This window comes from Tiliqua scincoides, chromosome 1 (assembly GCF_035046505.1).
Source record: "Tiliqua scincoides isolate rTilSci1 chromosome 1, rTilSci1.hap2, whole genome shotgun sequence".
Taxonomy (NCBI): Eukaryota; Metazoa; Chordata; class Lepidosauria; order Squamata; family Scincidae; genus Tiliqua; species Tiliqua scincoides.
In genome coordinates, this window is record NC_089821.1 from 152,077,947 (window position 1) to 152,096,202 (window position 18,256).

General features: G+C 43.1%; 1 protein-coding gene across 3 annotated transcripts in view; it reads right to left on the reverse strand.

The window, feature by feature from the left end:
- Window positions 1–965: 965 nt before the first annotated feature.
- The window catches only part of MFSD2B (MFSD2 lysolipid transporter B, sphingolipid), a 35,850-nt gene continuing 18,559 nt past the window's right edge, over window positions 966–18,256 (reverse strand). Inside the window, exons 7-15 of one of the 3 annotated variants that reach the window (XR_010794989.1) lie at window positions 16,898–16,988; window positions 16,667–16,788; window positions 13,981–14,064; window positions 12,047–12,127; window positions 9,290–9,399; window positions 5,224–5,367; window positions 4,591–4,761; window positions 3,339–3,794; window positions 966–1,030 (exon numbers count right to left, since the gene is read on the reverse strand). Coding sequence is in view for 2 of the 3 variants with exons in the window: in XM_066639831.1 (XP_066495928.1) it covers window positions 3,737–3,794; window positions 4,591–4,761; window positions 5,224–5,367; window positions 9,290–9,399; window positions 12,047–12,127; window positions 13,981–14,064; window positions 16,667–16,788; window positions 16,898–16,988 (861 nt within the window). In the remaining variant the exon portion in view is untranslated. Of the gene's footprint in view, window positions 3,795–4,590; window positions 4,762–5,223; window positions 5,368–9,289; window positions 9,400–12,046; window positions 12,128–13,980; window positions 14,065–16,666; window positions 16,789–16,897; window positions 16,989–18,256 lie in introns of all 3 variants that reach the window. The other 2 variants (XM_066639831.1, XM_066639832.1) reach the window with 2 other exon arrangements.

The window sequence follows — 18,256 nt, forward strand, 5'->3', positions numbered from 1 at the left end:
GTTATCTGGTGTGCTCCCTGGGGCATTTGGTGGGCCGCTGTGAGATACAGGAAGCTGGACTAGATGGGCCTATGGCCTGATCCAGTGGGGCTGTTCTTATGTTCTTATGTTCTTATGTTCAAAAATCAGGAGCTTGTACATACCTATCATGAGTGATTTGTAACCCATGATGGACTTTTCCTCCAGAAATTTGTCCAATCCCCTCTTAAAGGTATCTAGGTAAGATGCCATCACCACTTCCAATGGCACAGAGTTCCACAGCCTAATTACACATGAGGAAAGAAATCTTTTATCTGTCCTAACTCAACACTCAATTTTAGTGGATGTTCCTGGATCTAGTGTTATGTGACAGGGAAAAGAATATCTCAGTCCACTCCATCCATCCCTTACATAATTTTGTATGTCTCAGTCATGTCCTCCTTCAGGCCTTTGTGGCTATTTGCTGGACTTGGAGCCCAGGTCTACCTGCTTGGGTAGACCTGGGCTCCAGATTGAGCTCTGTGGCTATTTTCTGGGTGGCTAGACCTGGGCTCCCATTCCAACCAATCTCCTTGGCACCTGCCCAGTGGGTGTTTCCCTGATACCTGATTTTGCTCTCCATTCTGGTGAGTGCCCTTCCCTGCTGGCAGGACAGTTGGGGGGGGGGGGTATGCACCCATGGATACAGAAGCAACACTGATGAAAGGATTGCTCACATTCTAACTGGGTTCTCCCAGTGCCTTAGCAGCATATCCCTCTTGGTCTGTCCCTTCCCCTGTACTGTTTCTTGCCTTCTGAGGTCTCCTTCCATCTCTCCCTCCCAGAGCCTCCGAAGTGGTGCTGCTGAGAAGTTGGCGCTGGAAGAGCCCAGTTATGTGGGTCAGATGAAGAGCTTCCATGGGCCATGTCTGGGTTGTATATTTGACACCCCTGAATTAGGATAACAAAAGCAGACCAGAAAAAGGCAGCAAAGGTCACACAAAGTCGTTTTAATGGCTTTATTAGTAGGCATGAGGCAAAAACACTGTAAACATAAAACATGCAATAAATCCTACATGTTATCAGATTATTTGAAGTAAATTCCAAAACATAAGAGGGGGAGAAAAGGGTGAAAAAAGAAATTTCAGTCAATGACAATGCAGCTACTTAAAAAAAAAAAACAATCATAAAGTTTAAATTAAAATACATGTTTGAATCCCGCTGATGGATACTGTGTCCTGCCACTCGGGAACTCAACATTGTGGGACTTTTGTACACTAATTCTAGATGGCGGCTGGTACTTGCATCTTAGCAGGGGCCACTGTAATGTTTCCAGTTTACATTACAAGGCTTGGAGGCGAGGGTTGTTTGCTGAATTCTCTGGAAGGTGAAATTAAACACAGCAAGACTGGATGCGTCCTGCCTTTCTTGCCCCATTTCTTGCAGTTTTGCTTCTAGTTTTGCAATCCAAAACTGTCTCAAAATGAACATTGTGTTGATTGAAAACCTTTTGTCTGGCTAGGTGACACTTTGCCTACCCAGCTTGTGCTTGTGCTCCCAATAACTTAAAAAAATAAATACTAAGCATTAAGATGTTTCTCTAACCCTACCAGTGCTTTTAAACTTAAGACATTATAAAAATATTTCCTTTCATTATCAAAAATAAACTCAACTTTTCAGATATATTCACCTGTACATTTTAGTTCTATGGATTTCTATGTTAGGGTCTGAGATTACTGTATGCAGGACAGACTGAGAGTACCTGCTCTCTAATAAAAATATGCCATAGTCTTTCTATCTACTTTAGAGGAAAATAATGTAGTTTTATAGCTTATCACATTTGTGTATCATTGGGCAGAAAGTTTGGTATGCACTTTATAGTATTTATTATACTTCCTAGTTATGCAACACATTGCATATGACATTTTTAGGTCACTATAAATCTAACTGGAGAGCCAGCTTACTGAGAAGCAGGTCAAGATGATACATGAGTGACCTGCTCTTTTGTTCCTCTATCTCTATGTATGACCTGGCTTGGAATTGGCACAAGCCAATGAGTAACCACAAGCCAGGACTACAAAAGCATTATCTGTTGTCCATAAGTGAGGTTACATTAGATGGAAGTTGCAGAACCACCTCAGGTGACATGAGCAGCACATTTGGAAAGTGATTGGGTAGCATCCCAACTAGCATCCCACTGGGAGATCCCTCTACAAATGAAAGGAACATTCTCACATGCAAGGCCCCTTGGAATGAGCAGAACCCTCCTTCTGTTCACTAAGGGAGTCATGGAGGGAGCATTTGAGAGCAAACGCACTAATAAGATACTCGCCAATATGCCATGCACTACAGAGAGCTCATGGCCAAGCTCATGGCTTGTGCAGGAGCCATTTGTACAAATTAGGGCCTTCATCCTGAATATGTACACACAGCTGCTGTGATTTGTGTTGTAACAGCTCACCATAGGGCTACTGAAATCATGGAAATGGTGGCGGCTCTTTGTTCAACACACAAATTGGAGGTGCCAATTTGCAGAAACAGTCCCTTGACCACATGAACACATTCTGGCTACAAAAACAGTGCAGCATGCTCCTGTGGATGTCACTGGATAAGGTGAAGTGGCCCAGTTTTGGTGCACAACTGAAAGCCGAGATTTTCAGAATATAGTATTTCTTTTATTTTCAGTTAATCAAAAGGTGAGTTATCCCAAGAATATTACTACCTGAGGTAACAGTGGTTTTGGCTCCACTACTGAATGAATAATCCCCTGCCCTGTTACGCACATTGTTCTTCCACCAGCAGAGTGTGCTGCAAGCAGTGGAGTGGCAGTGGCAATTATTTTAATGCTTGGTTTTGAATAGTTACATTCAACAATATTATTCCTGGGTAAATAATTATACAGTTGTGGACAGAGTAACAAATCTCTAGCGTTTTGTGCATCCATATTAATGATACTGGATTACTGATGCTTTGTTCAAGATCTTAACCTGAGAACTTAAAAATAACCTCAAACTAAGAGGCACATGTAAAGAAAGCCATTAATTCCATTCTAGTCATTCCTGGCAACATATTTTTGCAATGGTCACACAGCCATGTGCCTTGCCGACATTAAGAGACCTTAATTTCGGTAGCATATATCTTCATATGCGAAGGTTGTATTCTTAGGCCATGAAAATGTTGCTATTTACAAGAACGGGTGAATAAGGAAAGGATATTTTTCTCAAAATACTCTTTTTACATTACACTGATCCTGTTTAGAAAAAAATGTTAAAGGTAATTTAGTGCCCAACAGAAATTATATGGCCCATTCAGGTAAGGAAAAACATGATTCATTACCTGAAAATTGGTCAGCATTTTAAAGGAGTAACTGTAGTACCCACCTGTCTTGATGACCAGCCAGGGGAGAATATCTGCAAGTCTCAGCTCTGTTTCCTGGCACTGTCTTAGGAACTCACCATCCTTCTCAGTATAATACTATAATGGTAATTCATGGGAAAGAGCACCACCTGCTGTATTTTACAAGCAGCACTTCCTTTCAGAGCATTCCAGCACTGTATGCAGTCGCATTACACACCCATGCAAGTTCTCAGAGTGACACTTGTACAAGCCGTACTCCTCTAAATCAGCATAAGTGGGGAATTTACTTTGCCTTGCTGTCTCGAGGCTTTTGCTGCCCTTGATGCAAAGTTTCTGTGGAATCCCACACAAGCCGCCTGTCCCACTCAGTACTGCCTTCTGGTTAGGTTTCAGTTCCCATCAGTCGTTCCAATTCAGACTTTCAAAGCCAAGTGTTTTCTTCCTTCTCAGAGAGATTTTGTGTGTTTGAACGATTCCTCCTGTTTAATAAAAAGACAAAGAAATGAGACAGGAAGAAGCATTATTTTCCTAATTGGCATCATCACTGAGATGCAAGGACAATGACATCGTCAAAGTCTAGGTCCATTAATATGCCAATAAAGGTTACTGAAGGGGGGGGGGGAGAGAGAGAGAGAGAGAGAGAGAGAGAGAGAGAGAGAGAGGTCCAGCAGTTATCCTGCTGTGTGTGGAAGTGCTTATGTTACATATCATCTATGATTGCACCTTTTTCCTGAGGAGATGGGGCCTAGGGAATTCTGTAACTTTTAGGAATAACCTTTACTTCAGCTGGTCCAGCCCCTGAGAAGTATTTGAAGTGCTGGCTGGTTCAGGCAGGGACCTGCAAGCTGACCTTCAGCTGATTTGAAGATGGCTGCACTTGCCGCTAACCAGCTTTTGAGTCCAATTTAAAGTGTTTGCCTCTAACTTACAAAACCTGAAATAGCCGGAATCCTATACATTCTCAGAGAGAAAACCCTCATCCAGCTTGGCAGGAAAGATGACTTCAATACTCTGGAGCCAGTTGTCCACTGAGACCCATCAAAGACCAACACTACAAATCCCTAAGAAAGGATATAAAGCCATATTGCTTAAGTCTGGAAGGTGAGAGGCCAGAGCTTAGTAACAGACCATATGCTGTACTTTGCATACAGAAGGTCTCAAGTTCAGTCCTGTGCTTTATCACTTTCACATTAATATCAAAAAACCAATTGCATGGAAACCTAGGAAAAGCTTTTGCAATAAACACGAGAACAGTTTGTTGCTGATAAGACCTACCTTCGATTTTTAGAGTTATATTTCATTTCACTCTCTTCGCCAGTTGGATAGAAGAAGAGTATAAGTAAGCCCATAATTATGAGGACGGCCGGGACTGCACCGATCAAGAGCTTCAGCATAGTAATTACAGAGCTGACTTGTTTGCACACCGCTGATTTGTAACCAGAAACCCTATTAAAAGGCACACAGCTGTTACTTCATGCTGTTATACTGTCTTTTATATTGTTACTTCACATCTTTATAGCTAAAACTACTCCCTGCATTTGATGCTTTGTGTTCATTTTTTTCTAATCATTATTCATGAATTTATTGACTTTTACATATTGTATACTTTAATGTGGAACTTGTAGCCGCCTTGGGCATTTGCTTCATAAGGGGAAATGCGCAATTCAAACAAACAAACAGTTCCTGCATACCATATCAGCTTCACCACAAACCAATCTTCTTGGGGGCTCAAGTCCACAACTGAAGTGGATTTCAACCCAACTTGAAACCAACCAACTGCCAACTTTCAGATGTTAAAAGTTTACATGCAAGTAAAATCTTTGGGATAATATAATTAACTAACTAAAGTCAAAGTCTTGGAATAAGGCCAATTGAACACACTGGGTCTTAATATACAACACCACTCACTGAAGACTGGCAGAAGAAAAGCCCAGTCCAATTCCAGCTGATATCTTAGTGAAGAAGATGTACGAAGAATAGAAGATGGTCTCATGTCCTGCGGTACGAGGATTCTCCTCTCGAAAGTGGTCAACTACATCAGGCAACATGGACCTTTAACCCACACAAGAGAAAAACACACATCTTCAATAGATGCTTTTGGGAAATTACATGGAATTTAACTATACAATGGATCCTCGTTGTACTGTTGGTTCAGTATATAATCAAATCATTTTACAATTAACTCTCCATAATAAAATAAGGTTCACTGTAGGATGAATACAGGTGGCTCTCTGTATCTGCAGGTTTGGTAACCGTGGATTTGAATATCCATAGGTTCTGAACCTGCAGGGTGGGCCACCTGTTATCATCCAAAGATACTCTTCTTCTATCTGGAGGGCCTTCGGAGGCCTTCGGAGGGTCAAAAGCATAACTTTCAGTTTTTGGTCGAAAACCAGAATTGATTTATTTATTTAGTGTATGGCAGGGGTGCTCAAACACACTTACACACATCATCTGTCTGGCACTGTGTCGGGGGCCGGAAAAAAAAAAGAATTAATTTGTATTAATTAATTTGCCCTGGGGGCCGGATGGGGACCCCCAGTGGGCTGCAAGTGGCCCACGGGCCGGGGTTTGGGCAGCCCTGGCGTATGGCATAAAATACATGGACATACATCAATTAGACTAGATCAAATGTCAATGTCTAATTTGTCCAGCCATTTAAGGACAGAGTTACCTTTGTTGAAAAAGTCGGACCATGGGCCAGTATACGCCCTGTGTTTGCAGCCAGACACAATGTGGTATATGGTTTGGCAGGAGAACCTGCAATCACACTTTGGAGTAGATACTAGCCTCCATTTAAACACTGAGTCCTGACTAACACCATGTAGGGTATGGAAACCAGAAGTTGTGCTGCTTGGCTCTCTGAAGGCCTCAGATGTTTGGCAGATCCTCAGGCCTTCAGGCCCTGTAATGAACAGGCCTCAGGCCCTGTAATGATGGGCTTACAACTGCCAACAACAGGATCACATGAGTAAACATGGGTGGTAGATAAGTCAATCAACAATGTGAATGTGGATGCAGACACTAGCTTTCTGGGTTGGGTCTCAGTCACTAGCAGCGTCTTGGCCATATATATTATTTCTAACCAGCATTTTATCACTTTAAACAACATCTTGGTTTAAAAAGAAAAGGAAGCCTCATCAGTATCAGAAACGGCATAGCCTCTTTAGTGAACAGTTCAAGCAGCTTCCTCATGAGGAAGCTGCTTGAACCATTCACTAATGAGGTTATACTATATCTCCAAAACTAGACGAGATAGGGCAAAACAGATACCATTTTTGGAATCAGCACCCCAAATTCATATCAAACCACCATAAAGTTTGGGAAAAACTTTTCTGACCCTCAATTTTGTAGGCCTGTGTAATAGATAACTAGTTCTAAATTTTAAAAAATGGGGGGGGGCCTACAAATGGGTGAGGCTAGAATGAAATCCTGAAGCAGTCAGTGATATTTTGGTTAAGTTAGTGAGCAACTGTAGAGTTTTCCGAATCAGCAAGGGTGAGGACACCTGGGACTACAGCTTTGATTAACATGAAATCTAATTACTGCTGCTGATAGGTTAGTGATATGCAGAACAATGAAGAATAAAACCGAATGAGTGTAGCATGTTCCCCAGGTGACCTGTAATGAGCAACACTAATAGAAAGTTGTAATACCTTTTACGAGATTCAATTACTTTAGAGAGCGCCTCCAAGCAGCTACAGTCCCAATCAGAAAGTCTTTTCTTAAAACACGTACGCCAACAGGTATTCTACTGGCATACACCAAGACAAGTTATCTGAAGAAAACTCCATCCTCATTATGAACAGCTCTTCCATCTGCTCTTGGTCAGGACTAATTGCTACATGCACATTATATTATTACCATAGTCCTTTAGAGATGCAGTTACCAGGTTATGGTGCCTAACTACATTCTCCACAGGATCCTTAGAGCTGCCTCACATTGCTATTTTTCCAGGGCCAAGTATTAGCATGGCAGTGGCTTTCTGAGATGAGAAAACATGAGAGGAAAAACAGGCACCTGTAAAGCCATTTTCACATTATATGCTACTCAGTTCCATCCAATTCATATTCATGTCAGAAAAAGCTTGAAAATTGGCACTTAACCTCATCTCAGATAACAACTTCCAGTATTTGTACCAAAAACACAGTGATCGGTGTGTTGGGGAAGCTAGATGCAGGGAGGTGGCAGCAAGATGCAAGTATCTTGTGGTCTTGTGTGTGCTCCCTGAGGCATCTGGTGGGCTGCTGTGAGATACAGGAAGCTGGACATAAGAACATAAGAACAGCCCTGCTGCATCAGGCCAAAGGCCCATCTAATCCAGCTTCCTGTATCTCACAGTGGCCCACCAAATGCCCCAGGGAGCACACAAGACAACAGGCACAACCAGCATCCCAGTGCCCTCCAATGCATCTGACAATCAGAGGCAGCCTGCCTCTAAAACTAAGAACTTGCACATACCTACTATGACTTGTAACCCATAATTAACTTTTCCTCCAGAAATCTGTCCAGTCCCCTCTTAAAGGCATCCAGGCAAGATGCCATCACTTCTTCTTGTGGCAAAGAGTTCCACACATTAATTACACACTGGGTAAAGAAATATTTTCTTCTGTTTGTCCTAACTCTCCCAACACTCAACTTTCGTGGATGTCCCCTGGTTCTGATGTTATGTGAAAGGGAAAAGAGTGTCTTTCTATCCACTCTGTCCATCCCCTGCATGATTTTGTAACTAGATTTTGGACTAGATGGACCCTGGGCCTGATCCAGCAGGGCTCTTCTTATGAGGTGGCAGACTCAGGTATCAAAAGGTCTGCAGACACTGGCATAGTTCAGCCACACAACTCTAACGGCTTGAAATATGTAGTTTGTGATGATTATATTGTGACCAGTTGTGCCAAGTACAAGGATGGCGGCATTCATTATTTCGTTTTGAAAAACATAATTTCGGTGAAAAGACTGCAAATGTGCAGGTATTTTATTTTGGAAACTCAGAAATGGATGGTTGGCATTGAGCTGAAATTCCAGCAGTTCATTGTCCAGGCTATTATGTGGTTCTTAGCCACCCACCATGGGTTCTAGTCACATCTCTAAGCTCCTAGTGCTTCTTATCCTTGAAAAAGCACATGCCAACACATGAATGCCACAAGGATAACATGCATCTTGTATATAACCTGCAACTACATTTTAAAGTGTTTTTTTTTTCACTTTTGATCTCCTTGCATGCTATTTGGGAAAGTTAACATATTTTAAGTATTTTTCAACATCTGAAGCTGTTATTACAGACAAATAACAACAACAAGTATTCATACACCATCGTTCTTGGTCATCAGATTTCTCCTCAGACTTTAATTCAAGGTGGTTTACATAGGCAAGCTTTTCTAAACCACCAAAGGGATTTTTACACTTATTTATGCTTAGAACAGTGGTTCTCAAACGTTTAGCACTGGGACCCAGTTTTTAGAATGAAAATCTCTCAGGACCCACTGAAAGTGATGCCATCAAGCAGGAAAATTTTTAACAATCCTAGGTTGCAATCTTACCCACACTTACGCAGGAGTAAGTCCCATTTACTATCATTGTTAAAAGTATATCCGTAATAGCCTGTTCAAAGTACAGATGTGTCACATTTCTCCAAATGCAGTCACATACCATGGTAGTATCAAGTCTAATATATTAAAAATAAAATAGTAAAATGATTGGGGATTCACCTGAAATTGGCTTGTGACCTACCTAGTGGGTCCTGACCCACAGCTTGAGAAACACTGGCTTAGAAGAAAACAAGCTTCCTACATGGTTATAATTTCCTGCTCTGATGTGCAAGCTCACTTTCTGAGATACTGAAAGAACAACATGATGTGCCATAAAACCTATCAAGTAATATTCCTTAAAAGTTGAGAACTGCAAGTTTCTATCTGGCGCACGCGTACACGAGTGCGCGCGCACACACACACTGTTTTCTACAAAACTCTCTTACCATGGCAACAGCAAAGCTGCTGCAATGCTCAGCCCAGATACAAAAGCCACCACATAGGCTATTCCAGGTTTAGGGACAGTCACCAGCAGGATTGTAAAAGGAATCATCCACTAGTAGAAAAAGAAAGGAGCAGGCAAAGGGTTAATGATTTTCAATCTTTTAAAAAAAAAACAACATGAACTTTATTCAACAGGTTTTCTTCTAAAAGCAACACAAATTATGACATGTAAAGAGAAAACATACAATTAAATAACATTTAATTTATGCACTGAATTTACGCACTGAAGCAAAGAAAGTAACAAACACAAAAATGATAGCAGCCTTATGAGAAAGTGGCATTTGTTGCATTACAATATTAACATAAGAAAAACCCTTCTGGATCAGGCCAAAGGCCCACCTAGCCCAGCATTCTGTTTCTCACAGTGGACCACCACTAGCCTCTGGGAAGCCCGCAAGCAAGAGAGAAAGGCATTCTTTTTCACCATCATTGCTCCCCTGCAAGCAGTATTCAGAGGCATGCTGCTGATGGATCTGGGGACCGCACACAGCCATAATGACTAGCAGCCATTGATAGACCTGCCTGCCAATAATTTGTCCAATCCCCCTTTAAAGCCATCTAAGCTGGTGGCCATCACTATAACTTGTGGTAATAACTTCCATGGACTAACTACACATAAACAAATGATGGCTGAAGGTAAGGAAACAAAGTATAGGTGCGACCTTGATATCTATGTATCTGGCATCTGTGAATTTAACTCCCTGTGGATACTGGGATCACCATTTAAATGCCTTTAAAATGAAAAAGCATGCCAAATAGCATTTCTTACCTTCACGCAATCAAACTGTGTGGTTTGTTCAAGACAAACTTCAGTCCAAATAATGTCAATGGAGCTTAGTCATGACTAAACTTCTTTTGGATACAACCTATTGCTGTGGTTCTCACACTTTTTAGCAGCAGGACCAGCCTAAAAAATGTTTTGGTTTACCAGCCGCTCAAGCCTCTGTTGCTATACACAATTAAAGACAAAGAGGGGATGAACAGCAGAGGTCTGTGCCTGAGAAGTACAGGGTACAAACAATGCACATATACAGTCTGTAATATTCAGCAACAGTCACTGTTTCACCACAAGAGAGCACTCTAACAATACAAGATTGTGATAGCCTGGAAGCAGAGGAAGAAGACTATAGGTTGTTGGCATCCTTCAGTCTTGGAAGACCATGGTATCGCGCTCTGAATAGTGGTTCTGGAACAGAGTGTCCTCTCCAGTGCACAAAGCCTGGGTAAAGTAGATATGGAGGAGAGACTTTCCCATGCAGCAAATCCCCCCTCTCCACATTGCTGAAATGGATCAATGGAAAGGCAGAGGCCAATACGGTTGGTTCCAGCGGCATCGCAAGAGTTGCCAGAACGTGACTGTGTTCAGCCATGAACTGCCTTAGGGACTCCGGCTCCAGATTTTGCTTCGAGGTTGACTTCCTTAACTGGATGTAGCCGCAAGGCAGTGGAGGTTTGGGACCAGAGTTTTCCTTCTCTCAGATGAGCTGTTTTCCCAGGCTGACAAGTCCCAACTACCCGGTGGCTGTTTAGTCACCTCTTATGACAAGTACAGCCAAACTGAGGGCCTATTCTTATCCCCCAGCCCCCAGGGGCAGGAAGACTATAGTAGCAAGGTTTAACCACTCAAAAGCTATTGCACCCAATTTTTTTAAACACCAATATTGCCACAATATGGAATTTTCTAGCAAAGAGAATAGGACATGACAGAGGGCATGCTTAGGCTAATATTACCAGAAGCTTTGCTAGTACAGTCACAGAAAATAGGGAAGAAAGACACAGCAGATACAAGTATTCTTGATAGTCAAATGCTTGATAGTCAAATAGTTAAATAGCAACTGCTCTCAGTTTTCTCATTAATGGTAATAGATAATTGACATAAGAATATAAGAAGAGCCCCGCTGGATCAGGTCAAAGACCCATCTAGTCCAGCTTCCTGTATCTCACAGTGGCCCACCAAATGCTTCAGGTAGCACACAAGACAGCAAGACATAATGTGCAAGCTGGTGCCCTCCCCTGCATCTGGCATTCTGAGGTAGTCTACTTCTAAAAACAGGAACTTGCACATACCTATCATGGCTTGTAACCCAGGATGGATTACAAGTCATGATAGGTATGTGCAAGCTCCTGTTCGACACTTCTTTTTGGAAGAGATATTTCCCCAACTTCAAACAGATTAAAAAAAAAAAAAAACTTATGTGGGAACTACCAGCAGCCAGACAGAATTACAACTAAAAACTTGGTGCCTTGTGGAAAATAGGTTTTGACCCATGCTTAAAAGCAGCAAGAGGGTGAATGTGGCACACTGTTCCAGGAGAGAGTTCCAAAGCTGCAATGCCACCACTGAGAAAGCCTTGTCCCCTGGTTCCTGCCAGTCAAATTTGTGTCACGAGCAGGCCAGAGAGCAGGGCATGCAAGGCTGATTGCACAGCCCAGGTAGGTTCACATGGGCACAGACAGTCTTTAAGATAACCCAGCCCCAGACCACACAGGGCTTTAAAGGTCAACACTAGTGGTTCCCAAACTTTTTTGACTGGTAGCTCCCTTGACCTACTGGGCCACTGGCAGAAGCTCCCCATTAGGGCTACAATCCTATACACTGTGGGTGGTGTGTGTGTGTGTGTGTGAGAGAGAGGATTCCACAGCTTCCAGCGCTACAGCCAGAAAAAACTGTAGCTGAGGTACAAAACTGCAACACTTACAGTTATTCCACATGCTGCTTTCTCTTTGCCGAAACGCACCAGAAACCATTGCCAGAATGGAGTGCTCACTACCGCTGACATCTATGAGTGATGGTACAAGTCATGTCAACAGAGAAGGGGAAGCAGGCTTCATATTACTTAAGACAAGGATCAAATCAAGCAGGATGAAACATTAAGAATAACATGTGTTAGTCTATGGGTAGTTTCACATATCACAAAATGATGGGGAGGGGGGCAAACCAGACCATACAGGGTCTCATAATGTGAGATTCAGCCAACATGGGACAATGCGTTTGTCAGGGAAAGGGACTCCTGTGAGAAGGCTATGCAGAAGGCCATGTATGCATGCACACACCCCCTTCTTGCTCCCTGCTTTTCCTTTAGAGGACCAGCAGCTGAAGGTGAAATACCTAGATGGACAGTTATGCTGCCCTATTGCTAAGCACATGCCAATCCTGGAGGGGAGGGTAGCCATTCCAGGCAGAAAGTGCAGCTGAATCCACAAACCACACATGATTGAAGAATAATGGAGTTTCTGAACAAAGGACAAAAGCTACTTGCAAAGGATGCCCCAGAGACTTTTTAAGTTGCTGAACCTGCACAGGAGCTTCTGGGGAGTTAAAAGTGTTAAAAAATATAGAATAGGCAAAAATAGGGAGAAAAAACAGGACATTCATCACAATGGTGAAAGCTCTTCAAAAACAATTAAATGAGTTGCATGCCTTGTCCAACTTCCCAGTCACAATTCAGGTCACTTGCTGAATTTATGACATGAAATTGGCCCCAGATGCCCTGTGGTTTGGCGTGGTTTTGCATGAAAATAGAGGCATGCAGAAATGTGGGATGCAAAATATATGTATTGCATTAAAACCTTGTAATGAGGTCATCAAGACAGGAATGATATTCTAGTCTGTCTTGTTTCTAAGGCAGAATTAATCTTCATGGGTACCTGAAAGAAGCAATGAGGTCTAGCTCAAAACAAATGCTGAAATAGGATGCATCTGCCATCCATTTACTCAGATTACTAAGTTACTGAAAAGACCCAAGCAGAAATATATTTTCCATGAACAGAACTGTTATCCTGGTAAAAAACCGATACGCATTTAAAGAGGAGATTTCACAGACGGAACAGAATTCATTTTCTATTAGCCATGGTGTGGGGAAATGTAGCCTTGTGCTCACCACTCACCATTTTGTCAGTTATACCACAGGGAAATGGTTTCCTGCGGGTACTACATGCAAATGTGATTTGCAGAGCAGGGTTCATCAAAAGATTTACGTACGTACATGGGGATGCTGACAATTAAACTTGGCTTTGAAAGTTCAGGGAAAAATATAATGGTGAAGGTAGTATATTACATAAGGGACATTACTGGCTGGGTTCAGACACAAGACAAAGTGATAATTTGTTCAGTTAACCATTGTTTTATGTATATCTGAATCTTCTCACCAACTGTAGTTTGCTGGTGCCAACAAACCAGGATTTGAAACGATAGTTTGAAGCTGGTTTGCAAACTACAGTTTGTGCTAACTGAGGTTTCCTGTTATGTCTGAATTCTCATATCACTCATACACCTCAGTTATGACCTCAACTCGCTGTTGCACCACAGAGTTGGGAGTTGAGTCCATGGCAGATTGGCAACAAAGGCAGACTAAGCAACTCTACATCATGATTGGCCTTTTGTATGCCTACAACTCAAACATCAGTGTGGTTTCTTAACTGCTATTAGCACAAACCATAGTTTCATGTTATGCCTGAACCCAGTTCTTGTCTCTGGACCCAGGGAAGAACTGGGATATTGCTGTCTTTTTAGATAATAAACTGCCTTCCTTAAAGGGTCACATGCCAACACATCAGCCATGCAGCTATGCATACCATGTTATGAAAACTGGGCTTTAAGAGCAAGGAAGCTCTGCTTTGTCCACACACTCACCAGGATGATCACAACTAAATACTGAAAGTGGCTCTGAAGGTCAGTTGCATGGATGCAAAAGAGGACAAAGTTGCCTTGTTCAATCTGGTGAATTGAAGACAAAAAACAAAACAGCAACAAAATGTTTGATTAGACAGAATTCAAATATGGAACAGAGAAGTGTTTCTCAAACTGTGACCCACTAGATGGGTCGTGAGCCAATTTCAGGTGGGTCCCCATTCATTTCCATATTTTATTTTTAATATATTTGATTTGATGCTCCCATGGTATGTGACTGCATTTGGGGAAATGTTACAGACCTGTACTTTTAACAAGCTACTATGTATATTCTTTTAACAATGATAGTAAATGGGACTTACTCCTGGGTAAGTTTGGGTAGGATTGCAGCCTAGGGTTTTAAAAAATTTTCCTGCTTGATGATGTCACTTTGGTCATGACGTCACTTCCGGTGGGTCCTGATAAATTCTCATTCTAAAAAGTGGGTCCTGGTGCTAAATGTCTGAGAACCAAAGGATTTACCAAAATAATTTTTAAATGTGATCTAAATATTTGATTTCTATAGGGTTTCCATTTACAGTTCATATACTCCCTGAACAAGAATTTATACTAACTGATTGTTACAACAATTAAAATATAATCTTAAGAGCATAATCAAACACTCTGCTTGATCAGACTACATGACTTTTGCACTGAACAATTATACCTATTCAGAAAAGGTGGAAACAATGAAATCCATGCATTTCTGTTTAGCGCTCTTTAGCAGTGGTTCTCACACATTTAGCACCGGGACCCACTTTTTAGAAATGAGAATCTGTCAGGACAAGGGACGCCTTTAAAGAAATCATAAATGGAAGGAACTTTTGCTATGAGACTGACAACAATATGTATGGGTATTAGAGGGCTGATGGCAAACACCATCAGTAGTTCCCTGAACACTATGGCAGTGGTATTCAAACTGGGGCGTCGCAACGCCCCAGCCTGAGGACCCTGGTCTCTGCCCCCTTAAGGGGTGGGGGCAGGGGGGAAGGCAGCGACATGATCCCCAGGATTGCCTCACTAACAGGGCTGCAGGGACTGGGATGTACTCACCAGCCCCTGCAGCAGCCTTCCTGGGGCGCCGGGAGCCTTGTGTGAGCACCTGCAGGGCTCCCCAGCTGCTCTGAAGTAAAAGTAGAGCAATCACGCTCCACCTACACAAAACAGGAAGTGGAGCACAATTGCTCTACTTTCACTTCAAAGCCACTGGGGACCCCCTGCCCCCGCTGCCTCCCTCCCTTCCCTGCAAAGACTTAGTGGCTCTCAAACTTCCAGAGAGTTTGAGAACCACTGCACTATGGACACAATCCAGAGAAGAACTTGGGCCAGCGCAAATTCCTTGTGCCAGCCCAGGAGGGTTGCAAACGTGTCGTAAAGCATGTTTCTGCCTCCTCACGAGCAAGCAATTCAGACTCCATGGTGGCTTGCGTGGAAAGCCTTGCACCGGCCCAGCTGGATGCAAGGCTCTGGGGTAGGCAGGGAGGAGGTGGGGAAGAGGCGGGAGGGATGTGTTCTGGAGTGGAGGGAGGGCAGGTGGTGGGTGGCCCTTGGGGCGGGCAGGTGGGGAGCAGGAGGCAGGGCTGGAACCTGGCAGTTACGTCGGATCCCATCCCGTTCCGGAGGAATTCGGAGCAGCTTCAAGCTGCTCCGCTCGGACTTGCGCCACCGCTGGAGGTGGCGCAAGTCCAAGGAGACCTATAGGGGCCATGGTGCCTTACCCAGAGGTAAACGGAAAAGTTTCCCCTTACCTCTGGCTGAGCCACTTTGGGCCCCTATTCCACGCTGGATGCGGTGCAAGCCTCTTGGCTTGCCTGTTCCAGCGCAGGGTAGGATTGCACCCTTTGTTACTTCCATGGACATAGATCATGAATTTAACACCAGCAAAGTTACATGTGGCAAATTGCCACAGAAGTTGCAGCCCATCTTCACAAGGACTTTGAATGGCAGAGAGGGTTTCAATACAGCTAAGTAGAACTGTAGAGACAGAATGCCACTGAGCACTAGTTGCTGGGGGTCAACAACAAAGGAGAGCTATTGGTTTCATGACCTCCTTGTGAGCTTCCTAGGGGTATCTCATTTGCCACTGGTTCGGGAAAGTGGATGCTGGACTAGATGGATCTTTGGTCTGATTCGGCAAGGCACATGTTTTTAAAACCAACCAGCCTAAGCAGCATAGTGCCTTTATTTCCTAAGGGGGAAAAGACCCACTGCAGTTTCTCAATGGTTCATGCTCATGTAAATGCATATGATCATGTTTTAAGATTATAGGGCTGATTCAGAGGATACTTTCTCATCTAATCAGCCCCACACAATTAAAAACATACATAAATATTCTGGCTGCTCTCTTTGCTCCCAGGCTAGTTTTCGTGTTCTTTAATTTTGCATGTGGGGTGGGGGGCTTCACCCAAGTTGCCCCTCTACTTTGAAGGTAGGTTAAAGCAAGGGTTCAGACAAAATCTCCACCCCCACCCCCCAAGCAATGAAGGAAATGCATTTGAATGGGATCAGAAGGGCCAGGTCATGAGAGCACATGTCTGAGATTAGGTGGGTGACTGAAGTATTGTCTGAATCAACCGAAGCAGACATGGATTATTTTGTAATATAAATATAAGCTCTGACTGGCACAAGTCCTCTTAGGAAATAGAATTACCTGAACTGCTGTTGAGATCATAAGAAACGCTGCTGTCAGTTTCACATATCGTCCATACCGTATTGTGAGCCTGAGTCCCATAAAGAAAGGAACTGATGTGTTTGACTTGACGGTGTAAAGGTCTATAAGGAGTGAAATACAGATCTATAAAATGATACATTTTAAAAGCAGGAAAGCTATGTATTGGCTGTTTAAAATGTTAGCTTATTAATCCTTTTTAAACACACTCACCAACTTTTTCTTTCACTCCAAGGAAAAGGGCAACAATGCCAACAAAGTAGAGTCCGCCAATTATCCCTGCCGCAGTCATGTAGACTTTTCTCTTTAACAAAGTGAAGGTGGAGTAAATGGGGACAGGGGAGACAGAAACATATTTCAACCAAAAGACACTGGTGAGAAGACAGCTTAGCACATCAATTTTTCAAATCCAGTAAAAATCAGCAAGAGAGAGAGAGAGAGAGAGAGAGTTTAAAAACAGGGAGATACTAGATTTGCTCTGTCTTGCGTGTTTTTGAATTAGTGAGATTCAAAAATTAATACTGAAAGTACAATTTGTGTGGGCTTTTTAAAAATAACATGGTTATGATTAGTGCAAAGGTCACATAAACAGCTTCCCAGAAGCCTGGTAAATGGCTTGTTGACTGGTCTCTGTTACCCACCGTGAGGTTCAAGGGGGCTCTTTAAAGTGCATCAGAGGGGAGAGGCAAACTTTGGCCAAAGCAATTATAGAGGGGTGGTTTACAGCAGGCTCCTTGGAGGGCCTGTTACATCCACAGCTACTGAGCAGGTAGATCAATTCTGTGCAGTTTCTGAACCAGCAAAAAATAAAAGCCACGAAGTCTCTTTGTGCCAGTTCAGTGCTGGGGGGACTTTTGTGTGCATTCAAGACTCTTAAGAACTCTTCAATCTCCCCCTCCTGCCTCTGCTCCTCAAAGCTATGAACCTTCCCATGCTCCTGGTTGCATCCTGGAGGAACTTGACTCTGCACTCTTGGGACTCTGGTTGCAGTGCCACAATTTCCTCTTTCTGCCTCTTGGGAGTTTTTTTCCCTCCAGTCCTGATTGACTGAGAGGCAGGCATTCTAGAATGGACTCTGCCTGCCTCTAATTCAAGGCAGGGTCTATTCGAGGCAGGCAGAATTCATTCTAGCTTACCTGCCTCTCAGCCAGTCAAGACTGGGAAAAAACATAACAGGAGGTAGAAAGAGAAAGAGGCAGCACTGCAGCCAGAGTCCAGAGAGCTGAGTCAAGTCCCTCCAGGATTCAAATAGGAGCATGTGAGGATTCATATCTTTGAGGAGGAGTGGAGGGATGAGGAGCTGGATAGGAGGAGATTCATTCTCGGGGTTTAAGAACAACAAACACAAAAAGCTCCCCCTCCAGCACCAAACTTGTTTGCCCTGACTGGTGAGCCTTCAACTTTGGGAGTCTCAATCCCAGTAGCCTGCCTCCACAATTGTCATTCATTAAGTGAATATTCATGGACTGTGCCTTTAATCCAGTGTTTTTCAACCATGGGTTGTGACCCCCCAGTAGGTGTGTGCAATCACTTTTGGATGCTATTCCCTTAAGGAGGGTAGCGACCCAACAG